Below are 26,388 nucleotides of genomic sequence, written 5' to 3'. Positions count from 1 at the left end.
TATTTGAGAGAGAGAGAGAATGAGAGAGAGAGAGAGAGAGCACATGAGAGGAGGGAGGGCCAGAGGGAGAAGCAGACTCCCTCCTGAGCAGAGCCTGATGCGGGACTTGATCCCGGGACTCCAGGATCATGACCTGAGCCGAAGGCAGTCGCTTAACCAACTGAGCCACCCAGGCACCCCTGAACTGGGTATTTCTTTCTATTCAATATGAATCTCTTCTCTGAACCCCTCAACCCACTGGCTTCAGTGTTGAATGGTCCTCCTCTGCCTCTCCTGCCCCACTTCCATAAGCCCCTAAATAAAAATCGGCTACACTTCACCCCCCATCCCTGCCTTCCGGTGTTTTCATCTTCAGAATGAAGGGCATTCCTGACCTGTGTAGGGCTCTGACCTAGTCCCCCAGCAGCTGATGCATCAGTGGGAAAATCATTGTCCTCACGGAAGATGCCTTTGGGATGGCCAAGGTGACCAAGGGCTGCGGTCTGAATCCATGGCCTGTGAAGGTGCTGACATCTATTAAGATCTCTGAATTTAACTGCCACTGAGTCCCTCCCAGGCCTTGGGACCCTAAAGCTGCCCCCCCACCCTTCTGTCTCCTTTGTAGGAACTCTGGCACCACCAATAGCCTTCAGTGACTGTCTAAAGAAGGAACGGGGATGCAGGAGAAGGCAGATGACCATGGACTTGGTGGCCCAGTGGCCTTGGGCAAGAGGCTCAAGGCCAGCTTGCTCTCCCTTGTGGAATTTACCTAGTGTGAGTTCCTTCCTGGGCCTATCCCAAGTTTGAAGGCAGCAGAGTATAATGGAGAGATCAATGGATTAGAGTCCCAGGTCCTGGATTAGAGACCTGATCTGCCTTGGTTGTGTGTACTACTGTGCTACCTTACCTCCGTGTGCCTCAGCTTGCTCCTGGACAAAACATGAAGTCTGGAGAGATGGTGTCTGAGAGCTATATTGTACCATATGATTTGTGAGTACATATACATAGTCCCATAATATTGTATCTTTCAGTCATTCTGGCAGCTGGATATTATTGCCTCAGGTTTCAGGTAAGAAGGCTGAAGACCAGAGGTTAAATTGCTTGCTTAGGTTTCCAAGGCCAGTAAGGCAGAGCCGGACTGAAAGCCTGGCTCCAGATCTTGTCCTCTTCCAAGTTCACAACACCTTTCTCAAAGTGGCCTCTAAGACCACCTTCTTATTGGAAAAATAATAGACCTCCCTAAGGAGGCTCTCCTTATCTGCACAATGGGGACTGGACCAGATGACCCGGAGTGCCCTTCCAGTGCCCTGGTGTTGAGACAGAAGTCCAGTGCTCACCACCCCCACCCAGCTCCTTAGGGAGAGGTACAGACTCCGGGGCCTGGTGTGTGGCTCATCCATCAGCTGAGCCAAGCCCAGAAAGCGGCCAAGGACATCCACCCAGACCCTGCCTGTGGCTTACCCTGGGGCCCCCTCCAGGTAGGGGCCAGGTTGGAAAAGACAGATGGACTTCTTCTTGGATGGGTGGAAAAAAATGACATACTCGTAGCCTTGTCCTTCCACTTGGATGCACCTGGTGAAGATGCGCCAATCACTTATGTCTAGGGAGAGATGGGCAGTGTCGTAGCTGGAGAAGGGGGTGCATGAGAGCGTGGGGCCCAGTTAGGATGCAGGGCCAGTCATTCAGCACCATGGGTGGAGCCCTGCCTTAGGCCTGGTAGGACCCTGGCACAGGGTCCAGGAGAGAACCAGAGGACACCCAGCCTCTGCCCTCAGGGAGCATTCAATCTGAGACTGGAGACACAGCCCTCTCCTCAGGGACCCCTCGGTCTGGAGGGAGAAATACTCAAGAAAGTTCCCTGGCTGAGGGGTAGATATAAGCTCATGGCCAGATCAAGACTTTAACAGACCTTAAACATGGGAAATTAAAACTATAACATGTAATTCACATATAATTCAAAATAACAACAGTACTAAACAGTAAAATCGGGATGCTTGGCTGACTCAGTTGGTAGAGCATGTGACTCTTGATCTTGGGATGGTGAGTTTGAGCCCCATGTTGGGTGTAGAGATTACTTAAAAACAAAATCTTAAAAAAAAAAAACACAGTAAAATAAGTACAGAAAAGTCCACCAAAGTCCTGATATTTTTTCCCCCAAGACAACTACTACAACAACTACATCCTTTTTTGATGGATATCAAATATTTTGAAAAAAATTATTTTGGTGACCCTGCTTTGTGGCATAAACGCAAAGGTCATCTGCCTACTGCACCACCCATTCATCAGTGGGCAGGAAAACCACATATATGAAAGAGAGACAAGAAAACAGGGATATGCATGTACACATGCACACACATGCATCTACACACATGAAGAAAGCTGAAGGTGGAAAGTTCTATCCATCTGATCTGGTGGGTGTTTGGGGAGACTGGCTGTGGACCCAGTAGAGCAGGGACGGTGTGCCGAGGCCCACAGTGGGGGAGGCAGGCCCCAGGGCCTTTACTGGGTAAAGAGGAGGACTTGGGATAAGGCTTGACAGTACAGGAAGAACACCCAGTGAGAAGACAGAAGGGCAGGGGGCTGAGGGGCTGTGCTCAGCGGTTGGCTCTTGGCAGGGAGCAAAGGCCGACACTGGGTTGTGTTCTCTTGGATGCGAGGAGGGAAGCAGAGATCACAGAGAATACTCTTCTCTTCTCCTCTACCTGCCTGGGGCTGCAGCATCAGAGGTGGGTCAGACACAGAAAGAACTTCCAGCTGAGAACTGGAAGGGAGCTTGTGGATCTTCCTGAGGGTCAGGAGAGTCAGCACAATGAGAGGAACTGGCTGAACCCACCCGGTGGGCTGGGGAGCAGGTGTGCCCAGAGGCCCTCCCAGGCCAGGCCCTACCTGAGGCCACTGCTAACCCAAATGGGAGGGTCAGCCCCTGGATGTGGTCTCTGTTGGACTTGAAGGAGGGCAGTTTGATCCAGCCGTCAGTCTTGGTCTTCTCCAGAAATTCCTGGTACAGGGTCAGCATGTCTGGACACCAGCTGGCATTGGGAAGGGCATAATCCTTCAAATCTGTCTTCTTCAGACAGAATCTTGAGACCTGGGAGGGAAAAATCAGGGAGATTAAACAGCTTCCTGGGGGATGGGGGGCTGCTGTTTGGGCTGTGGGACCTCTAGGTGGTTTGCTCCTGGGTTCTTGACTCCTCAAGCCCTTCCACCAGTGTTGACTTACAGGAAGTGGCCCATTTTCCTTGCAGAGGGCTGGGAGCCACCTGCGGGTGACTGGCAAGGGGATGCTAAGGTGCAAAGGAAGGAAAAAAAAGGAACCAGGGCTGACAAGTAGGGGCATACTGCTCTGTGGTGTGCCTTACCACTGTCCTGTTTAAAAACCTGTGAGCTGTTCTTTGAAGCTAAGAACTGCTAGTCTAAGCCCCACTGTACAGATGGGGAAACTGAGGAAATATGGCTAAGGTTGCCAAGCTTGTGAATATAAGAACTGATGGTCAGACTAGAGCCTGTCCTCAGACACTGTCTACCCTAGGGGGTGCGACCAGTGGTGGAGGACCATTGCTACCACCTCCTTACCTCAAGTGTTATCCCCATTCTGTCTACAGCTGTGGGCCTGCCCTGGAAAGGTGGCTCCTTTGAAACATGTTTCGGGTGCCCACCGAAGTGTGAAACTATCTGTGGGAAAAGTGAGCCCTCTGAGCCCCATCAAGCACTCATGGACCAGTAACAACTCTGGGCAGTAGGCTGGCTGCTCACCAAACCTCACACAGAACCGTCCATCTGGAAATGCCCCAACTCAGTTGCAATGGTCTGAGTTCCACAGGAAGAAAGTGACTCATTGGTGGTCACACGAGTTTCAGACCAGGACAAAAGTGTCCTGGTGGTCTTAGTTTTGGATCTATGCTCCTTAGTCTCCTTTCCCTTCCCTTCCCTTCCTCTTCCTTTCCTCTCCTTCCTTCTCTTTCTGCCTACTTGCTTTTCCTGCCTTCCTTCCTTCCTGCCTTCCTGCCTTCCTGCCTGCCTTCCTTCCTTCCTGCCTGCCTGCCTTCCTTCCTGCCTGCCTGCCTGCCTGCCTTCCTTCCTCCCTTCCTTCCTCCCTTCCTCCCTTCCTATCTTTAGGCCCTACATGGGGCTTGAACTCATGACCCTGAAATCAAGAGTCACATGCTCTACCAGCTAAGCCAGCCAGGAGCCCCTTTATCTGGGTTACTTGATATCCTAAAAGCACCTTCCCTTTACCAAATCAAATAGCTCCCCAACACACTGCCCACTTGCCCCAGCCATCATCTGGGAAGAGGAAATTTGGGGTGCTCCTGTGCCCTAGGCCCCCAAGAGAAGTGCTGCCTACCCAGCTGAGCTGGGAACTTACTGACCAGGGCGTCCGTGGAGGATCCGAATGCTGAGGTGGGGTTGAGTCTGGGCAGGACCTGGGGGACACCAGGAAGGACTCTGTGCCGGCCAAGTCTTACTGCCACCTGGAAGCATCTTCTTATCATGGCTGGGTTCTGAGGTTGGGGCTGGTTGGACTGAGAAAGTAGCAAAGCGAGTGAGCGCTTTCTGGATGGACCTTGGTGCTGCCGGTGCAGCCACCTCTGATACAAATCTCTTTCCTTTTCGTCACCAGGCCTTCAGCAGCAAGCTGTCTCTGCAGACGATTAGGCAAGGCTGGACTGGTTTGACACAACACCGACAGATGTTTGTAGCCTTTAGCTCCAAGCCCCACCCAGCACTGGGGGAGAAGTAGATGCTGCTTGGGCATGAATGCTTAATAGGCCTGGCCTGAGTCCAGAAAGAAACATTTGTTAAAGAGAAAAAAAGTGCATAAAGAAATAGCATATGGTACATGGGGCCTTGGAGGGCTGCCCTGGAATGTTTGGGGGGCAATCCAAGAACATTCCAAGAAAATTCCCAGAAAGGTAAGGGAGGTCTGTCTCTTGATTGGAGAGTGTTGGTGGAGTGTCTGTGTGTGTTGGTGGAGACTTTGTGGTGTGTGCTCTGCAGCAAGACCACGTAAGACCTCTGTCTGGTATGGTCCTGGCACCCAGAAAACCAACTCACCTCCCTTAGCTACCTGTTCTTATATCCCAGACAAGGGGTTACACAGAGAATCTTCCACCGGCTGGTCCCTGGAGGGGAGACCGGTGAGAAGGAGAAGGTCTTAGAGGCAGAGACAGAGAATCATTTGGGAGCAGTCAGCTTAGCAAAGGTGCTGTCAGGCTTTGGGAACCCCAGGGAAGGGGATGGGTGCTGGGGGTGAGGTGGGGAGCTGGGCAGTGGAGGCCTTGTCCCTGGCAAGTCTGCAAGAGAGACAGCTTTCAGTGGAAAGGCGGGAGGGGCGTTCAGCCAGTGTCTGCAAGGTTGTGGGCATTTTTGGTGGTGGTTATTTCTTCTATTGAATTAAAACTGCCAGGTTTCAACTAGAAGTCCTAGTTTTTAATTCACTGGAGAAAAGCATGTTGTGAAAGTCAGAACCGTGCAAAGGTGGAATTATGATGATGATGGTGGTGGTGGTGGTGATTTGGGGCAGTTTCTGAAAAATCAAACTGACTTAATAGGGAAGTTTACAGGTTTTGCCCCACTTTCTGTATTTGGCTGTCCCAGAAGACTAGAATAGAAATATTCTCCTCATGTTCTGTGAAGAGTTGAATGAAGTTTCTTCAAGGACAGGGAAACCAGGTTTCTGATTGATTCAGTCTCTGGATCTAGCCAAAACTATTCGAATTCTTTGCTAACATTTAAAAAACAGGGAGTGTCACACAAAGCTGGTCAAAGACCTCCGGATGAGGAGGAAGATCTGGCAGCAGAGCATGTCGGTTCCTGTGCCATGGCAGCTGCCTGGCGCCATACCTCGTGCCCTCTGGCTTGTCCCAGGCCTCCCCTGGTACCTGGCACCCCTTCATTCCCTTGCAGTCTCTATCTGTGCCACTTGTTGGAAAAGATGGGACTCGAGGAGGAGACAAGAGAGAGAAGAGGAATCTCAGAAAGGACTGGAGAGGAATCTGAGGAAACGGGAGCAGGGAGGAGGGGCTCCACAGGAGCCTGATCCCAGGAAGGTGGCACTTGCTGTCCTAATTCCAAGAAGAATCAGTGCCTGAATCTGATCACTGACCAAGAGCCACATGGGAGCTGAGTTATCACCCTTGCACAGCCTGACTTCCCTTGCAGATTGTATACTCCAGTGGGATCAGCATCTCTTGTTGCCTGACTAGAAAAGGAACGCTCTTTTTTTTTTTAAATTTTATTTTATTATGTTATGTTAGTCACCATACATTACGTCATTAGTTTTTGATGTAGTGTTCCATAATTCATTGTTTGGGTATAACACCCTGTGCTCCATTCAATACGTGCCCGCCTTAATACCCATCACCGGGCTAACCCACCGCCCTCCCCTCTAAAACCCTGTTTGTTTCTCAGAGTCCATAGTCCCCCATGGTTCATCTCTCCCTCCGATTTCCCCCCCCTTCATTTTTCCCTTCCTTCTCCTAGTGTCCTCCATGCTATTCCTTATGTTGCACAAATAAGTGAAACCATATGATTATTGACTTTCTCTCCTTGACTTATTTCACTTCGCATAATCTAGAAGAGGAACACTGTGGAATAGTAGAAAAAATATATAATGATTTCTGCCCCTGGTTTCTGAACACAGCTCCTAAATCCTTGGGAATTTTCTGGGTGATCTGAGTGTCTTTTGTTCTAATGAGGCAACTCTGGAAAATGAGTCTCCTGGATAGTTTCAGGATGGGCACTGGTCACCAGCAAAACCAAACCAGGATGAGAAGCTTGGAACTTACAGTTCCTGTTGGTTTGAACCCCCTTGGGAGCTTCCCTGTGTAATCTGAAACTAGCCCATAAGGGAAGGGTGAAGAAAGACCGGAAGAAAGAGGCAGGTCACTCCAGGTTGGTAGGTGGCAGTTTTAAGGAGGAAAGGGAACTTATAGGAAAGGCTAGTCTTGGGTAGCAGCCAGACAAGTGGATCCTTGCACCCACCTGGCACATTTTAGGTTTAGGGAGAGAGGGGCCTTAACTGGATTCAGTCATGTATACTATGCAGGGCTTCTCAACACCACATCATTACTTAAGGCTATGTCCTTGGAGCAGCCTCTCAGAGTAGGAAAGGAAAGTGAAACCCACATTCCAAGGACAGGAGTGGGGGAGAGGACCTCTGATCACTAGGGTTCAACTTATGGATCAGCCAGCAGTTATGTCTTCCTGATGACCTTCCCCAGTAGGTACCACCCTCCATTCTTCAAGAAGGGGACAGGGGCTGGAGATTGAGTTAATGATCCATTATGCCTAAGTGAAAGCCTCCATACAAATACTGAAAGTATGGGGCTTGGAGAGCTTCCAGGTTGGTACACCCCAACTCTATGGGAATAGTGGTTCCTGTGCTCAAGACCCTCCCAGACCACATCTTATGTATCTCTTCATCTGGCTGTTCATCTGTATCCTTTATCATATGCTTTATTTTATAATAAACCAATAAACACAAGTGTTTCCTGGAGTTCTGTGAGCAGTTCCAGCCAACAATTGAATCTAAGACGAAGGTTATGGGAACCTCTGATTTGTAGCCAAGTCAGACAGACATTGTGTAAGTAACCCAGGGACCCACCACTTGCCATTGGCATCAGAAATGGGGGGGGCAGTGTCGTAGGACTAAGTCATTAACCTGTGGAGTCTTCACCTAACTCCAGTTAGTGTCAGAATTGAATTGTAGGGGGCCTGGGTGGCTGAGTCAATTGAGCGTCTGACTCTTGGCTTCGAGTCAGGTAATGATCTCAGGGTCATGAGATTGAGCCCTGCGTTGGGCTCCGCGCTCAGAGGGGAGTCTGCTTGGGATTCTTTCCCTCTTCCTCCCTCCACCTCTACCCCTCCCCCTGTGCACTCTCTCCCTCTCTCAAATAAATAAATAAATAAATAAATAAACAAAGAAATAAACAAAGAAATAAATAAAATATTTAAAAAATAAGAATTGAATTGTAGGACATCTACTTGGTGTTGCAGAGAATTTCTTGGTGTTGGGAAACCCCACACATCTAGTGTCAGAAGTGCTATGCAGGGGCGCCTGGGTGGCTCAGTCATTAAGCGTCTGCCTTTGGCTCAGGTCATGATCCCAGGGTCCTGGGATCCAGCCCTGCGTTGGGCTCCCTGCTCGGCAGGAAAGCCTGCCTCTCCCTCTCCCACTCCCCCTGCTTATCTTCCCTCTCTCACTGTGTCTCTCTCTGTCAAATAAATGAATAAAATCTTAAAAAAAAAGTGCTCTGCAATTATAAAGGAGAGAAACAGGAAAATTTTCCTATGGACATCCTGCCACTTCAGTTGTTTCAGAACTTTTGGTTAAATCTGCTTTCAAATATTTACATCATTATGCTTATGTAAGTTTTGTTCTCAGTCTGGCCAAGTACTATAGTTAAATATCTTTTCTTGTGTAACTAATTTTCCTTGAGCTGATGTTCAGCTGGGTGCTGTGGCCCAGGGCAATACAGGGAACTGAACGGGCTGCTCAGCAGATCAACCTTCATTTCCCAGCTGGGAGGGAAAAGATCTGGAAGAGAGAAAAGAAAAGAAAAAGACCTGGTGATGTCTGTGACATCAAGGGTCAAGGGTATGACAGATGGAAGGTGATTAGAAATATATCTGAGAGACCATCTATGCTGACGGCAAAAGCATGGGTGTTGCCCTGCAGACAGTGAATGGAGGAGGCTGTTCGAGGCCTTTCACTCATCTTGCAAGGTTCTTTGTGCAACACTGAGCCCTGTCTAGATGTGGGCTGGGTGGTCCGCTATGCAGGGAGGTGGAAATGTATGGCAAGGGCCTTGAATGGGTTTTGTTACAACACAAGCTTCGGCCCCAGTCCTTCTATGTGAACTCAGCTCGGAAAGAAAAAAGAAAACTCGCTTAGAGGAAAGAAAGCTTCTCCCCAGACCTGGACTCTCTGGAGAAGCAATTAGGAAAAAGAGGGAATGGGGCACCTGGCTGGCTTAGTCAGAGGAACATGTAACTCTTGATCTCAGGGTCATGAGTTCAAGCCCCATGTTGGGTGTAGAGATTACTTAAATTACTTAAATTAATAAAACTTAATGAAGTACTGTATGGTGACTAACATAACATAATAAAAAAATAAAAATAATAAAAATTTTGAAAAAAGGAAGAAAGAAAGAGAAAAAGAAAACAGAGGGAAGTCAGTGAAGGTTCATTATAATTTAGAACTGTTGTTGGATTCTGATTTAGGCTGTTTGCCTGCTTGGTTCATTTCCTGTTTGGGACCCATGGGGGAATGTGGAGTCTGGGGGGTTTTCTCACTGTGCTTCTCACAGAAGCGCATCCTGGGCCAGATGTGACAGGTAGGTGATCCACGGGAGAACCAGCAGTGGTATGTGGGTAGATAATTAACAACTGCCTCTTGGGGGTGGGGAGGGCTCAGAAGTTTGCCAACTTCTGTGGTAGAAATATTCCCATGGTGGCTGCTTTCAAGGTACCAGTATGAAGCCACGGACCCTCTGAAGCTGGGGAAGGTTGTAGACAATTGGCTCCTGCAAGCTGGTAGGAACTGGCTCCAGCACACCACTGATCTAGAAACTTCTCTGGTGTGTTGTGAAACAACAGGGGTAATCAAGGCCTGGTAGGTTCCATGGATCACTTCCCAGGCCCAGGACTCTTTCTTCCTTCTAGCAGGCTCCCAAATCTGAATTTACAGACCACTTCTGTCTCTTTGGGAATTCCTCTCCTATGTTGTAGCCCTTAGTCTCCCCAGCCTGCCCTCCTCCCCTGCTCCCACCAAACAAACTCATGGGACACTTTTGGCTTAGAGATATTTACTGTAAATCACTAAGAGGAAACAGGTAAAGAGGAACATTTCCAGAACTCTTACAAAGTCTTTCTCAGCTTGGGGGCCCTGGCAGCCCTCTCAGATCATTCTGGACATGTGGTGGAGCTCCCCACATGGGCTGGCCGACTCCCGGCTGTGATGGTGGGTTCTGGACACTTCGGAGTGGTTGTCAGGATGGCCCCATCCGGCCCTTCTGGATGAGGAAGGGACTTCCCTAGTGGCCTTCTTATATGTCTTTGCTCTTCTGTGAACTCGATCCCTCCTGAAGACTTGGCTCTTATACTCATCCCTGCAATTTCTAGAGGGCTCCCAGACTGCCCATGCCTCTCTCCATCCATGACTGATCTTCAGACTGGTCAGGCTGGCCCTGACCTCAGGGAAACTTGGTTTCTTGACCTTGTGAGCCAAGGGTCCTGCTCCCCTCAGGAGTTGCCGGGAAGGAACATAGGCCCAGTTACCAGCTTTCTAATTTCTCCAGAAAAGCCAGACTTTTATGTTATGTGAACCTTCCAACTTTTAAACGTTGCAACCAATTTATAAGTACACTGCGTGCACCAAATCAAATGCCTCTGACTGGATCTAGTCTGTCAGGCTGCTGATCCTGCCAGCTGGTTATAAGCTCGTTCCTGGCCCTTCTCACACTACCGTTCTCCCAGGAGCCTGTGGCTCTTCTGCTCGAGTCCCGTCTCTCTGATTACCCCCAGAGCTGTCCTCTTTTTATGGCTCCCTCACGGAGGGACCCTCCTGGGATTCCTTATACCCTGGACCCCCACAGTAGGCACTTTGGAAAGGAAAACAACAGTCCAGTGTTGAAACCAATAAACCAGTTGCCTGGGGGTTTTCGCTCCATCCAGTTGCTAAGGGGTTTGGTCCGTGCTGTGTGTGGGACCTGTGAATGAGCGTCTGGGGGAAAGGCAGAGGCTCAGCCTTCCAGGAGCCGAGACTGGAAGGGCGGGTGTGGGGAGGCTGCCTTCATGAAACCTGGGCTTGGAATGGAGCTAAAAGAAGTGGTTGCTAAGCGCTGTGCCCAGAGGGGTCCTGAAGGGGTAGGCTGGCGGGTGTCGCCTGTGGGGAAGGGTGAGCAGGGCTGTGGCAGGAGACCTTGTGCCCAGGGGAGCTGGGCAGCTGATAAGCAGACACTGGCTCTGGGTGCTGCGGCCTTTGATCACTGCATTGATGGAGGGGGTCCTGGCCCAGCACAAGGTGCCAGGACTGACGGGGACTGATGGGGATCTGTGCTCCCCTCCCCACAGATGTGAGAGCCCCGACCACAGCTCAGCTGGAGTTCCTATTTGTGAACTGCCAAGAGGCAGAGAGCCAGGACCTCTAAGCTCAGAAAGTGACAAATCCTGAATGGGTGTGTGAGGGTGTGTGTGCACACTCAGGGTGGGGCTCCTAGTTCCCAGCCAGGTCTGTACTTGAAATCCCTTCTTCTTCAGACCCAGACAGTCACTTGAGAGGTGGTACCTTCAAATCAAAGGGACACCACATGGTGCCACTGGCAAATCTGCTTTACTAGCTTCGGGCACAAAGTAAAGTCACGCTTGTGGATGGGGGACCCAGGGACGCACCAGGGTGTTATTTTCTGTCTGACTCTGAGGGTTGACTGTAAGCCTTGGTGTGAACATGTAATTAATCATAAATTTGGCCATGGGGTCAGTCCCCATAGGGTGATATTGGCTCAACAGGAGAATGATTCCTATAGCCCATGATGTGGCACTGGGTTCTAAGACTGAGAGGGTGAGCGGTATACAGTGATTGTTAAGGCAAGAGGATGGGGTGGCCTTGCGTGACAAGGAAATCCGGATGTCACTGTGCTGTTTAAGGTGCCACCTGGTGGACCCGTTCCATTCCTGGCCAAGTCGCCACCCATGACTCACATCCCCAGGCTTGTGAGCAGAACTGAGGGCAGGTGTTTCGCTGTTGAGACATAGGGCCCCCACAGATGTAGATATCTACCAGCCAGTAACCAGAGTGAGGGCCATGGTAAGAACACCGTCTATGAGGTTCTAAGGAGGTATCAAGAAGCTGGCATCCGTCAAAATGGAGGTTAACCTTTGGTGTGTGCCCATCCCAGGTGGAAGAAGTCAGTGGGGGCGCTGGTGTGGGATTGAGGGGGATAAACTGGAAAGTCCATTTGCCAGTAACAGTGATACGAGAGTTTGGCCCCCTTGCCTGGCCAGGCAAGCTAGAGGCAGTGCAGAAGAACAGCACACCAGGTAACAGAAGACCGGGATTGACTGGGGCCAGGAAAACCATGGTGAAATGCGCTCAGGAGTAGACAGCAGAGGGCCAGTAAAAGTGGGATCTTTGACCTCAGGTAGAGGGAGCCATCGTGGCTAACGCAACAGCAGATGAAACCCGTGGACAAGTAAGTGCAGTAATACACCCTAGGGACACCCAGTAAGCAATGACAATAGTAAGCCTCTGGGGGAAAGTCCAGTCAGGAGGGGCAACAGTGTAGAGTCTGATTCCCAAGATGAGGGAAATCATGCCGATGGGAACCAGGGACCACGGTGAGTAGGTGTCCATCAGTCGGTGGGGTCTTGTCGAAGGTGAAGCTGGAGTGGGTTCGTGAAGTCTGGCTGGACTCTCCACTGGTGTGGCTCCTCGTTCGAATGATGAGCTTTCTTCACTCTGGAGTGGTGGACCCACGGAGTGACACCTGAGACCTTGAGGGCACTAGGGCCGGTTAGAACAATAGTGTGGGGCCCTGTCCACGGTGGTTTCAGGGGGTCTTTCTTCAAATCTTTGACCCAAACTGAGTCCCCTGTCTGGAAGGAGTGTACCTGAGACCCTAAGGAGATTGGGGCCCTCTCGATGGTATACTTTTGTAATTTATTTAGGGTGGCCCCCAGGACCTGAAGCTGCTCCTTTATCCCTTTATCTCCAACCTGATGCAAGTTTCCTGGAAGGCTTCCCAAGCACGGGGCAGGCCGTTCATATATTAATTCGGATGGGGAGAAACCTGATGTCCCGGGTGTGCAGCGAGCACACAGGAGAGCTAGGGGTAGCAGACCCGGCCATGGGAGGTTAGTTAGTCTCCTGACAAAATTTTAGTAAGATTCCCTCGAGGGGGTGATTCATTCGCTCTACTTTCCCTGAACTTTGGGGCCGGTAAGCGGTATGGAGTCTCCAGGTGATGTTGAGAGATTTGGTCAAAACCTGTACAATGTCTGCCACAAATGCGGGTCCATTGTCACTATGGATTATTAATGGCAGGCCAAACCGGGGCACAATCTCCCACAAGAGGACTTTAGCTACTTCCTGGCTTTGTTCTGTCCTAGTCGGGAAGGCTTCAACCCACCCAGAGTATGTGCATACTATTACTAGAAGATATCTGAACCCCTTGCTCGGCTACACATCTGTGAAGTCTACCTCTAGATCTTCGAAGGGGGTTGCTCCCATCCTCTGGACACCTGGCGGGGGCCATGGTGCAAACCGAGCATTATTTTTAGCACATGTTATGCATCGTTCATTCATTGCTCAGCATAGTGCTGGCAGCTGACTGATGTAGTAGTGCTTCTTGAGAAGGGCTCTAATGCAGTTTTTCCCAGATGAGTGAGTCAGTGGTGTTCCTTGACTAGATGGCTTCCAGTTACTGTTGGAACAGCATCCACCATCCCTTTTCAGTCAGGGTGGCTCCCTCAGCCATGGCCCATTCTTTTCCTTTTTAGTATAACTGGGTGGAGGGACTTCTTCTGGGGGTGTTAAGGCCATGGGGAGGGAAGGGGCTCTGTCCATGTCCTCACTGGCTGTGGTCTTGGCTGCCTCATCTGCCAGACGGTTTCCCCGTGCTATGGGGTCGTCTCCTTTCTGGTGTCCCTTACAGTGCAGGATTGCTACTTCCTTTGGAAGTCAGACAGCTTTGAGGAGTCTCAGTATCTCCTCTTTGTTCTTGATAGCTTTTCTGGCTGTGGTTAGGAGGTCCCTTTCCTTGTAGATGGCTCCATGTATATGTACAGGTAGCAAAGGCGTACCAAGAGTCAGTATAGATGTTGACTCGCTTGCCTTCACCGAGGGTGAGGGCTCGGACTAGGGCATATAACCATCCCGCTGGTAATGCCTTCTAGGACTTCAGTGGTTGTGGTTACTGCATAACCCGCTTTCTGGGTACCCTCTTGTAGGTAAATGCTGCCATTGCTGAACAGTGTGAGCTCTGGATTCTTTATGGCTTGATCCTGCAGATCTGGATGGCTCATGTAGACTTCATCAGTCACCTCAGAGCAGTCACAGTCTGGTTCCCCCTCTTCTGTGGGGAGAAAGGTTGCTGGATTTAATGTCCTTACTGTTTCAAGAGTGACTCACGGGTTTTTGCAGAGGAGCCCTTGGTATTGTGCTAGCTGAGAGTTGGAAAGGAATCGGGGTCCCTGTGCGTTCATGAGGGACACAACTGTATGAGGGACCTTGTTCTTGCCCCAGGGTAAGTTTGTCCACCTCCTTGATGAGTAGGACTGTGGCTGCCAGCACCCTGAGGCACAGCGGCCATCCGGCTGCCACGGGGTCCAGCTTCTTTGACAGGTAAGCAACTGGCCATTGCCAGGGTCCAACAGTCTGGGTGAGTACCCCGAGTGCTATTTTTTCCTTTTCATGCACAAAGAGATTGAAGGGTTTTTCTACATCTGATAGGCCCAGGGCTGGAGCCTGCCCCTGGGCAGTCTTTATCTCTGTGAAAGCAGCTTCCACTTCCTCAGTCCAGGCAGGGGGTTCTCGCTCTGGTCCCCCTAAGAGATCAGAGAGGGTCTTGCTATTGCCAAGAACCCAGGGATCCAGATGCGGCAGAATCCTGCAGCCCCCAGGAATTCTCGTAGGCCCCTTTTTGTCTGGGGCTGTGACAGGGAGATGATGACCCTTTTCCTCTCTGGCCCTAGTTCTCTCTTCCCTTAGGTGAGGAGGAAACCAAGGTATCAGACCTGTTGTTGGCAGATTTGTGCCTTCTTCCATGAGGATTGGTATCCCGAGTCTGACAGGAGCTGTAGGAGGGCCTTTGTGCCTTTTGTGCAGTCTTTTTGTGTGTCACTGGTGAGGAGGAGGTCATCCACATACTGGAGGAGGGTGCATCATGTGGCCTCTCTTGGGCAGCTGGAGAGGTCCACGGCCAGCACTTCCCCAAAGAGGGTTGGTGAGTTTTTAAACCCCTGTGGGAGGCGCACCCAAGTCAGTTGCATCTGGTGCCCTGTATCAGGTTCAGACCATTCAAAGGCAAATAGTGGCTGGCTCTGGGGAGCTAAGCAGAGGCAGAAGAAGGCATCCTTCAAATCTGGGCAAGTGAACCATCTGGCTGACCCTGGGATTTGGCTGAGGCGGGTGTATGGATTCGGGACCACTGGGTGAAGAGAGATGGTCACCTTGTTGATGGCCCGCAGGTCTTGAACTGATTGGTATACCCCTCCTGGCTTCTTGACTGGCAGGAGTGGGGTATTCCAGGCCGACTGGCACTCGACTAGAATACCTGCTTCTTTGAGTTTGGTCAGATGTTCTTGGATACCGATCTTAGCTTCTTGTGGAAGGGGGTATTGCCTTTGCCTCTGAGGTTGGGCTCGTGGGATCAGTTCAACAATGATAGGGGCCCAATTCTGGGCTAGTCCAGGTGGGTTGTCTTTAGCCCATACTGAAGGGAAGGCGATTCTGAACTCTGGCGGGCTGCTCGGTTGGGCCTGGGCACAGAATAGCCTCCATTCTTCTTCCCTTGGTGTGGTAATTGCTAGTATTAGAGACCCTGTCTCCTCCTGCCTTGGGTTTAGTGGGAGGCTAGTGTGTCCTGTGGGCTCAAAAATTATCTGAGCCCTAAGCTTGGAGACTATGTCTCGGCCCAGGAGAGGGATGGGGCAATCGGGCAGATAAAGGAATTCATGTCGGACCTTGTGGCCCCTGAGTTCGCACTGGCGAGCCTGGCAAAAGGGCCGTTGTATCGCCCACATCCCGGTGGCCCCGAGGATGGTCGCAGTCCTTTTGCTGAAAGGTGCCACTGGGGAGGTGACAAGAGAGTGCTTGGCCCCAGTATCAACCATAAAAATCGCTGGTTGGCCCCCCACTTCATTTTGACCGTGGGCTCATGGGAGCCAAGGAGGAAAGAGCCCGGTCCCCCTCAGTCTGAGTCCATTCCTGCAAGGCCTATGAGGTCCTCTTCTCGGGGTTTTTCCTTGTAGCGGCTGGGCTTTTGAGGCTTTCCCCGGTTGGGACATTCGTTTTTCCAATGTCCTTTCTCTTTCAGTAGGCACATTGATCCCTTGCCAAGGGAGGGTCTGGGCTTCCCCCCTTTTGGTGGTTGGGGTCTCCCTGCCTTTGTGTTGTCCTTTTCTTTCAGGGCAGTGGCCAGGAGGCTGACTTTCTTTTTCATCTTTTTGTCGGCTTCCCGTTCAGCTGCGACCTCCCCATTCATGTAGACCTTATTGGCAATCTCTGTTAGTTGGGTGATGTTCATCCTGGCAAAACCCGCTAGTTTCTCAAGTTTTTTTTCTGATGTCTGGGGCAGCTTGAGCCATGAAGGAGGTGTTTACCATCTGTTGGCTTTCCTGTGCCTCGGGGTCAAATGGAGTGTATATCCTGTAGGCTTCACAGTCTTTTGTAGTAGTCCCCGGGGGACTCCCCTGGTTGTGAGTGACTGAGGATACCTTAGTCATGTTCATGGGTTTCTTAGCTCCTGCCCGGATTCCCTGGAGGAGGGCCTCCTGGTACCGGCGGATGTGGGCCTGTCCCTCGGTTGTGGTGAAGCCCCTTGCTGGGTGCTCTTTGGGTGCGGCCGTGTTAGCCCAGGCAGCAGGGTCAATGACTCCCGCTGGTGCGTGCTCTTCCAGGTACTGCCGTGCACCTTTCATTATTCTCCTCCTTTCCTCTGTGTTTAAACAGGGTGCGGAGTAACTGTTGGCAGTCTTCCCAGGTTGGCCGATGAGTCTGGAAGAGGGATTTTATGAGGTCTACCATAGCCTGTGGTTTCTCAGAGTAGGATGGGGTGTTATGTTTCCAGTTGAGGAGGTCGGTGGTGGTGAAGGGCTGATAATACATCATGGAATGGCCAGGTTGGACTGTCCCGTCTTCATTGTGCCTCTTGGGTTCCTGCGTCTCTCGTACTGGCATTTGGAGGGCACTTGCATCTGGCCTGGGGCACAGCCTGGCTGCTGGTCCTGGACAAAGGGGATCTTTTGGGCCTGGGGGCACCAGTGAAACCGATGGTGGCCGAGTGTCTGGAGCTGAAGGGCCAGGTGTAGGCCATCTTGGGGGTACGTACGGTGGGGACAGGGTTGGTTCATCCTCGGGATCTCCGGCTAGGATTTGTGAAGACTGGGATTTTTGCCGCTTTTCTTTAGGTCGCTTGGATGAGGCGATTAAGACTCTGGCCTGTCCCTGCCTATTGCCAGCGTATCGCACCTGGGGGGAGGGTCTGAGCAATTCCTAGCCAGGAGTCAATGTATTGAAACTGGTCAGGGTGTCCTGTTTCTCCTGTCATGACTCACCATACTCAACGAATCACTGGGACATCCAATGTCCCTTCTGAAGGCCACCTGACATCAAAGGTGGGCCATTCCAGTTCACATAGGGTTCTCAACTTGCTGGGGTTCATCCTGACTCCATAGTCTCCCGAAAACCCCTTCTTGAAATTTTTGATCATGGTCTCTAGAACCGTAGGTTTACTCTGCCCTGACACCATGGTGATGTCTCTGAGTGCGGTGGCACAGAGAAAGACAAAGGGGGGGGGTGCCTCCTGAGATGAGGAGACCAATCAGATGCCCATCTGGCCGTGTCCTGAAGGAGCTTAGGTGAGGCTTAGCCGTAGTGGTCTCAGCGTTGTGACTTATGATTGGAAACTATTCTGATGCCTCCACAGACTGTATGCCATTCACCACGGAATCGCAGATGGGCCCACTCATACTCCATAGGCTTCTGGGGACCTTAAGGGTGCCTGCCTATGGAGTCACAGAATCAGTTGCTTGAGCAAGCCAAGTCGGACTGCATATTCACTCACACATTCACTCCAGAAGTTATTATATTCCCTCCCTGGGAATCCCTACCTATGAGACCTCTAAGAGGTCTCTGGGAGGTAATCAGGCTCCCCTTCCACCCCAGTGGAGGTGGGCCTGTCTGGGTCCTGGGGCCCCAGGCCTTACTGGAATCCAACATCAGGACTAGGTCCTCACCTGCCAAGTCTCCTCCAGTCTGGCAGGAACAGCGGAGCAGGGCTGGCCAGAGGTGACAGGGGTGGGAGAGTGGCGAAAATTAGGCAGGGCGCACCTTTTCTGTTACGATCCCTTTCGTTCAGTCACCGCCCCGCCGTTGCCCCCAAACCGGTGGCAACAATGGGCCATTGCGGTTGGGTTTCCCCGTCAGGGAACCAAATATTACGGAACCTGGACTGGATCACCCAACGGAAGAACCAAGCGGCACCCGGAGATCTTGGAGGATAAGAGGTTTATTTAACGCTGGCAGGCCCAGAAGAGAGTGGTCTCCAAAGGCCTGAGCCCCGAGCACACACAAAGGGGGCAATTTATACACTCTATTTCTGTGTACTTGGCACTTTTGGTGTGTGCGCGAAGCGGGGCAGGGAGAAGAACCCGGATTGGTGAGCGTGGGAAGCAGAGCAGGGAGAAGAACCCAGAAGAGCCCCAGGGCAAGGACTGGGATTCCCTCACTGGCTCGGTCGGCCATCTTAGGACAGATTTTCCTTATCAGAACTACAAGGAAAAGTTTTTGACTTTGCTCTGGCTTGAGGAGATTCATTCAGAAATAGAACTGAAAGAGTATAACATGAGTGGGGTCACCTTGAAAAGAAATGGTGACCTGCTGGTTCTGGAGGTCCCAGGATTGGCTGAAAGCAGACCTTCTCTGTTTACAGGTGATAAGCTGATTTTAAAAACTCAAGAGTACAATGGACATGTCATTGAATACATCGGCTATGTGACTGAAATTCATGAAGATACCTAATTCTTAAACTTAACCCAGAATTTGAGCAAGCATATAACTTTGAACCTATGGATGTGGAATTCACATATAATAGGACCACAAGCAGATGGTGTCACTTTGCACTAGAACATGTCACCCACTTAGGTGTTAAAGTGTTGTTTCCAGAAGAAATCATTTTACAGTCTCCCCAGGTGACGGGGAATTGGAACGATGCACAAGACACCAAAAACGATTGACAGTCCACCATCAAGAATAGGAAAGCCCCAAAGGAGCACACTAAGCATGCAGCAAAGGAGAGGCGGGCTGGTGCCCAGGACACGCCCGGGCCAGTGGCCTCTGCTGAAAAGTCAACTGATCTGGTAAATGAAGTTCAGATCCCCAAGGCGAGAGAGAAGGAATTTTTCAATCCTGTGCTCAACGAAAACCAGAAGTTAGTGGCTAGAAGAATCCTGAGTGGCGACTGCCACCCGCTCCTGTATATTCTTTTTGGACCTCCTGGAACCAGGAAGACAGTGACGGTTCTAGAGGCTGTTTTACAGTGAACTACGCTTTGCAGGACAGTCGAATATTGGTCTGAGCACCCTTCAACAGTGTGGTCGACCTCGTGTGTCTGTGGCCGCATGAGAACCAGGTGCTGTGGCCCGGTGCCATGGTCCATGTAAACGCCTCCTGCAGGTTCAAGGAGACAGCCACTGATGCAACCAGACTGCAAAGATGGAGAAGGTATCCGGAAGGCCTTGCGCTTCAGGATCATAAGCATGACGTGCAGCAGCAGGGGTCTCTTTTACCAAATAGGAGGGAGAGTTGGACATTTTACACATGTGTTTGTGGATGAAGCGGGACAGGTGAGTGAGCTGGAACGCCTTATTCCGCTGGGGCTGGTTTCAGAGGCCGACAGCCAGACTGTCCTTGACGGAGACCCCATGCAGTTTGGACCCGTCATCAAGTCCAGACTCGCCATGGCTTATGGGCTGAATGTTTCTGTGTTGGAAAGACTGATGTCCTGGCCAGCATATCTGAGGGATGAAGATGCTCTTGGTTCTTGTGGTGCCTACAACCCCCTCTTGGTTACAAAGCTCGTGAGGAACTACAGATCCCACCCAGCTCTGTTGGTGCTGCCGTCCAGGTTGCTCTACCACAGAGGGCTTGAAGTCTGAGCAGACCCCAAGGGAGTGACCTCCCTGCTCGGGGAAAGGCTTTCCCCTCATTTTCATGGCATGAAGGGCAGCAAAGCTCGTGAAGGGAGGAGCCCGTCGTGGTTCAGGTCATGCACTATTGCTGCCTCCTGGCCAGGGGCATCTCCAGTCAAGTGTCTGCAAGTGACATTGGTGTGATCACGCCCTACCAGAAGCAGGTGGAAAAATCAAAATTATTTTGCGAAATGTTGATCTGATGGACATAAATTTCGGATCAGTAGAGGAGTTTCGAGGGCAAGAATATTTGGTCATCATCATCTCCACCGCGTGGTCAAATGAAGATAGATTTGAAGATGATAGGTATTTTCTGGGTTTCTTATCCAACTCAAAAAGATTTAATGTTGCAATCACCAGACCCAAAGCCTTGCTGATTGTGCTGGGAAATCCTCATGTTCTGGATCCCTGTTTTGGTGCTTTACTAGAATACAGCATTACCAATGGTGTCTATGCAGGGTGCGGTCTGTCTCCTGACCTGCAGTCCCTGCAAAAAGCCAGGATCAGAGGGACCCACACGACCAGGTCCACAGCCCCAGTTGGTAAGGCATGGCCAGGAGGCCTGGCACCACATCCTAGGGAGCTGCTGTCCTCACCTCTGTGCTGGGGCTCCTGCAGCCTGCCTTGTGTCCTGGCCTTGGCCATGAGCATGGGGGCCATGGGGTCAGATGGAGCCTGCTGTCCGTTCTCCACACCAGCCCATTCCTGCCGCTGGGCAGTTACTGCAACCCATCACCCGAAATAAACGCTCACATGGGGCACCTCGAGTACGGCCGGCTGGAGGAGGCAGGCATCAAAGTGCAGGACGTCCGGCTGAACGGCTCCGCAACGGGCCACGTCTTGGTCAAAGACAACAGCCTGTGTTGCAAAGACCTGGACCTGATCTTTCATGTGGCTCTTCCCACAGAGGCAGAATTTCAGCTGGTCAGGGATGTGGTGCTGTGCTCCCTTCCAAACTTTCTGCTGGAGGGCGTGAACAAGCTCAAGATCAGCCCGGTCACCCTGAAGGAGGCGTATGTCCAGAAGCTGGTGAAGGTCTGCACGGATACTGACTGCTGGAGCCTGATTTCCCTCTCCAAAAGGAACAGGAAGAACGTGGAGCTGAAATTCGTTGACTCCATTCGGTGCCAGTTTGAGTTTAGTGTGGACTCTTTTCAGATCATCCTGGACTCTCTGCTCTTCTTCTACGGCTGCTCCAGCAGCCCCATCCCTGACCACGTCCACCCCACGGTGATCAGGGAGAGCGTGTACGGGGACTTCAAGGAAGCCTTTGACCACCTGCAGAACAGACTGATCGCCACCAAGAACCCCGAAGAGATCAGGGGCGGGGGACTGCTCAAGTACAGCAACCTCCTCGTGCGGGACCCTGGCCCACAGACCAGGAAGCAATCAAAGCTCTGGAGCGTTCCAGGTGCTCCAGGACTGATGAAGGCAAGTACGTGGGCTTGGTCAAGCCCAGGACCCTGCGGGCACAGCCACAGAGCTTTCCCTTGGCTGACCTTGTGCCGTGCCAGGCACAGCACCCGCATGCTACGGTGCAGCCCGGACACCATCAAACCAGTGTAAGAAAACCTTACATGCAGAGAGGGAGGGAGGTGTGCACATACTTAACGGAAGAGAAACTGGTCCTCTGGCATGAAGGCCTGGTGTGCTTTAACGGTGTGGCAAGCCTGTGCAAATAAGTGACATTTTTGAAGTACCTTCTCTGTCTAAATTCCTTTCTACTAATTAAGTGAAGCTAGACAGCAGTGCTGGCTCATTCCTTCAGCTTCACGTTCGTACACATGCCTACGACCCAGGAGGGGCAAGCTGTGAGGGTTACCACAAGAGCCCGCGGTCTCCAGTGTCATTAGATGAAGACCAGGAAGAAAGGGTGGCTGTTGCCAGACATGCAAACGGCACAGCTGTGGGCCAGGCACCTCCCCAGGCTTTCCTCTTGTTTTATGCAGCCTGTTGTCATGCCCCCTTCGAAACAGAGTGGGCAGATCAACCCAAGAGCCTCTCTCCCAGTGGCTGCGGGCTCCAGGACGAGGCCTGTGTTTAGGCAAGAAGGGGTGAAGTACAAAGTAAGAGAAGGAGCGGTAACAGTGATACTTCCGATGGTTTTCGACTCTAGAGTAGGCTCTTCAGAACCTTGGGGATGTTTGTGGGGCATGTCACAAATGGACAGAGGACTTGGAAGGTTTTTTTTTCTTCATATTTTAGATATGGGTGAAGTGGCTATTATTCTTGAATCTTGTTTCCAGTTCCTTTCCTTTGTCACATTTATCCTTACCTTTGGTGGTGGATTTATTTTTCCTGAGAACAGTAAGTTACTTCAGAGGGAATCAACAGCCTGAGTGTTGTCCCCTTACTTAGCACATTTATTTTGTATTCCTGACAGCAGCTAATGTACTCAGCTAATTAGAGACAATTAACTACAACTCTGTAACATTTACGCCTAGCCTTTTACACTTACTTTACTTAGTATTATTATTTCAGAAGTTTCTCCCCCGACCCTAAAATGGACACTAATGATACACTACTATCAAAGTTTGCCTTATCATTAAAACTTTACCAATTTCTTGATTGGGGTATCATTCTTTATAAAGTAGAAAGTTTTCAAAATTCAGGTTTGAAAACTCTGGCCTGAAATCAGTGATCAAGGAAATGTCTGCTCCACCTCTGCCTCCTTGGGGAGCTCTGTCCATCACACTTAACACACTTCTGTGCCTGCGTTTGTAACAGTAGGAGGAGAGTAAATCCTGGTGGTGGAGTCAGAACGACCCAGGCATGGAAGTGTGTTAAGTGTGATGGACAGAGATGCAAATCCCAGGTTTGCCTCAGCTTCCTCATCGGTAAAATGGGAACAGTCAAGAGTATCTACTTCATCGGGTGGCTGTGTGATTTTGGGAAATTTACTTAACTTCACACAGTTTGCTCACAGGTAAGATAAGGCTATCAATAGTATCTAAGAAGTAAAGGAGGTAAGGCAATAATGTATTTACACAATGACTGGAAAGTTGTAATTTTAGGCAATAGCTATCCCTTTTTTAATAATTCCTGTACTGCCGTAGGCTTGAACCACTCCAGAGAAGCCCTATGGGCCAATTTGTCTTTGTTTCATTCATGAAAGGGATACAGCCTCTGTAAACAGCCTCTGCACACCAACTTTAACACTGTTTCTCCCAGGGGCAACTCAAGACACCGTCAGCTGATGAGAGCAAAAGCCTTGTAAAAATCTACTGTACAGGTGCTGAGAAAGAAGATTCTTAAGGTCAGTGTAGATCGCTGCCATCTGGAATTGATAGCCCTCGGGTTTGGGCCCCCTTCCTCCCCTCTCCCTTTCTGCACTTGGCTAGATTGCCATGCTCTGGAAGCACAAGGCTGAGGGCAGGTAAGGGTTTACAGGAGGGTGGGTGGACTGCTGCAGTTCAGGGCTGGCCACAGGTTTCCGGGGGGCGCTGGCGGGGACCTTCACATTTATAATTGCGCGCACACCAGAGTGTTGAATGCTAGTTCTAATGGAATGTGCTCTGAGTTCAACCTATAAGCTGCAAAAGTGGCCCCCAACCTGCGCAGGCAAGTGAGTCATAGCTTTCCACACCCCAGGCTTGCTCCTCCTGTCCTGCTGGAAATCCAAGAAGCCGGGAGCCGCCTGGGCCCAAGGGGGCAGCCCTCGATCCCAACATGGCAGACGTGGGATAGGGATGCTGAGGGCGCCTATCTCTGCGGCTGGTGCTCCGCTATTTCTCCAGCTGACCCTTAGTTCACTGTAGTGACTGAGACATGTCCCCCCACCGACCCTGTCTTTCTTCCACAGTTACCAGAGCCACCCAGGCACACCTTGCTTCCATGGTAAGAGCCACCACTGCTTTCGGGGGGTGGGCAAGAAGGCAAGAAGAGAAAGTTCTTTCCCCAGAGTGAGGCTTACTCTCTGTGTTCCTGCCAGCTGGGCCTGGGTTCCCACTGCCACAGCGCTCTCCGGATAGACACCGTTCTTCAGCGGTGGTCCCGGATGTGGCCGCTTCTGGGTCTGTCCCCCAAGGGCTGAAAAGGAGCCAACTCTAGAGTCCAGCCATCTCATGGCCCCTCCTGACTCTTGCCCACGACTCCTCCTTCTTTCTGCCCTCTTGCCTCCCACCGCACCTCACCCCTCCACATGGGTGCCTCCAGACATGATTAAAACACTCTGAATCTCAGAAAGGTCCCAGGATCCTTATGCAGTTACCTCCCTACCTCCTCACAGACCCTCTGGGCTTCACATGTCAGTAGTCGAAGGGGGACAGTGTGTGAGGGGGTGGAAAGGATGATTTGGTTCTACCTGTCCCTCTGCCAATCTGACAAGATTCCACTCGTAGAGATGGAAATGGGGTGACGTGTCAACCAGAAATGGTTAATTTTTTGGGAAAGATGTTTTGCTGTATTAACTCACCAGGCACTTCTCTGTTAATTATATGTTGAGTTTATCTCATATAAGTTATAGGAGACTATATAGTTCCTGGACTACAGCTATGCTTATTTAATATTTAAGCTCCAAATACTTAACATATTGCTGTGGGCTCAGTAGGGTGCTGACATGGCTCCCAACCAACGTGGGCAGAGATGAGAGTGACAGTAACAGCAAACATCCATTTGACATTCATTTACTCACTTAATTCCCCTGACAATCAAGAACTAGGGACTAAGATTACCTCCATTTAACAGATGAGGAAATGGGGGCACTCAGAGGCTACCTAACTTGCTCCAAGGCAGTCAGGATGTGAAGCCAGGCTGTCAAGCTCTGAAGCCCAGGCTCAGACTTTCTTTCCCTGTTGACAACCCTGATAGACCCTGACAGATTGTGGGCTGCCAGAAGACTTCTCTTTTGAGGCAGCCTGGGCAGATGAGAAGCTACCAGAAAGAGGACCTATAGTTACCAAGCTCTTCTACCAGCCAGAGGCTGTAAATCACCGGGTAAACATCTCCTTAGATGAGCACAGAGCCCAGCCCTAGCCAGCAAAAGCCAAGTTTCAGCAAGTTTTGTCTTCTCTATGGGGTTGTGCTATTCAAATCACTTTCAAGTGTATAGTTCAGTGGCATTAATCACATTCACGATGGTGTGCAACCATCTCATTATCTATTTCCCAAATTTTTCAACACCTGGAACAGAAATCATATCCATTATGCAGTAACTCCCCATTCTCAGCTCCCCCCAAGTCTCTGGTAACCTATAATCTACTTTCTGGATGAATTTGCTTATTCTAGATATTTCATACAAGTGGAATCACACAATGTCTGTCCTTTTGTGTCTGGCTTATTTCACCTAGCATAATGTTTTCAAGGTTCATTCATGTCAGAATTTCCTTCTTTTTATGGCTAAATAATATTCTTTTATGTGTATATACCATATTTGTTCATCCATCCATCCATCTGTTGACGGACACTTGGGTTGTTTCTACCATTTGGCCATTATGAATAATGTGGTAATGAACATTGGCATCCAACTGAGTCTCTCTTTTCTTTTTTTTTTTGAGATTTTTTATTTGAGAGAGAGAGAGAGAGAGAGAGAGAGAGAACATGAGTGGCGGGGAGGGGTAGAGAGAGGGAGAGGGAGAAGCAGGCTCCCTGATGAGCAGGGAGCCTGACATGGGGCTCGATCCCAGGACCCCGGGATCACGACCTGAGCTGAAGGTGAGTCTCTTTTCAATTCCTGTGGGTTGCCAGGGAATGGGGGAGGAGAGAACAGGGTGTGATTACTAATGGGGTGATCCTGATTGCAACAGGACACATGCACAGGGAGTTATCTCTTCATACCTACCAGGATGGCCACATATGTATGTATGTTTGTATGTATATATAGATAGATTAGAGATTTTTTAAAAAAAGCTTTTATATGACACAGAGAGAGCAAGAGAGACAGACAGAGAGCAAGCACAAGCAGAGGGAGCAGCAGGCAGGGGAGAAGCATACTCCCTGCTGAGCAAGGAGCCCGATGCGGAACTCGATCCCAGGACCCCGGGATCATGACCTGAGCCAAAGGCAGCCGCCTAACCGACCGAGCCACCCAGGCACCCTAGATTTTTTTTTTTTTAAAGAAAGAAAAAAAAGCAAGTGTTGGGAAAGATGTGGAGAAATTCTAACTCTCATCTGATGCTGGTGGGGATGTAAAATGGTACAACCACTATGGAAAACAGTTTGGCAGTTCCTCAAAAAACTCAACAGAATTACCATATGAACCAGCAATTCCACCTGTAGGTATATACCTACAGGAAGTGAAAAGAGAGACTTACCTGCATTATATGAGGGTTACAATTTCTCTACATCTTTTCCAACACTTGTTTTTCTTTCTTAAAACAAACAAGACACACACACACGACCATTCTGGCAGGTGTGAAGAGATATCTCCTTGGGCATGTGTGTTTTAATCAAGGTGAAATTCACATAGCATAGAATTAACTATTTTAAAATGTATGACTCAGGGGTGCCTGGGTGACTCAGTCGGTTAAGCGTCTGCCTTTGCTCAGGTCATGATCCCAG

At 50.4% G+C, this 26,388-nt stretch overlaps 1 protein-coding gene, 1 long non-coding RNA gene and 2 pseudogenes across 3 annotated transcripts in view; 3 read left to right on the top strand and 1 right to left on the bottom strand.

Moving 5' to 3' along the window:
- THEM5 (thioesterase superfamily member 5) overlaps positions 1–4,631 on the bottom strand; it is an 8,590-nt gene extending 3,959 nt beyond the window's left edge. For both annotated transcript variants that reach the window (XM_025858418.2, XM_073888435.1), the window contains exons 1-3: positions 4,350–4,631; positions 2,866–3,067; positions 1,441–1,579 (exon numbers count right to left, since the gene is read on the bottom strand). In XM_025858418.2, the coding sequence (XP_025714203.1) occupies positions 1,441–1,579; positions 2,866–3,067; positions 4,350–4,472 (464 nt within the window). In that variant the 5' untranslated portion in view covers positions 4,473–4,631. The remainder of the gene's footprint in view (positions 1–1,440; positions 1,580–2,865; positions 3,068–4,349) is intronic.
- LOC141371722 (uncharacterized) overlaps positions 1–26,388 on the top strand; it is a 115,331-nt gene that overhangs the window by 56,954 nt on the left and 31,989 nt on the right. The gene's annotated exons all lie outside the window — the stretch shown is intronic.
- On the top strand, positions 15,655–20,635 carry LOC112813250 (RNA helicase Mov10l1 pseudogene; annotated as a pseudogene).
- Positions 20,424–21,572, top strand: LOC112813311 (terminal nucleotidyltransferase 5C-like; annotated as a pseudogene).

The sequence above is a fragment of the Callorhinus ursinus genome, unplaced genomic scaffold, assembly GCF_003265705.2.
Source record: "Callorhinus ursinus isolate GAN/ISIS: 27379988/994484 unplaced genomic scaffold, GSC_fseal_2.0 scaffold90, whole genome shotgun sequence".
NCBI classification, from domain to species: domain Eukaryota; kingdom Metazoa; phylum Chordata; class Mammalia; order Carnivora; family Otariidae; genus Callorhinus; species Callorhinus ursinus.
This window is presented reverse-complemented; position numbering and strand designations above follow the sequence as displayed.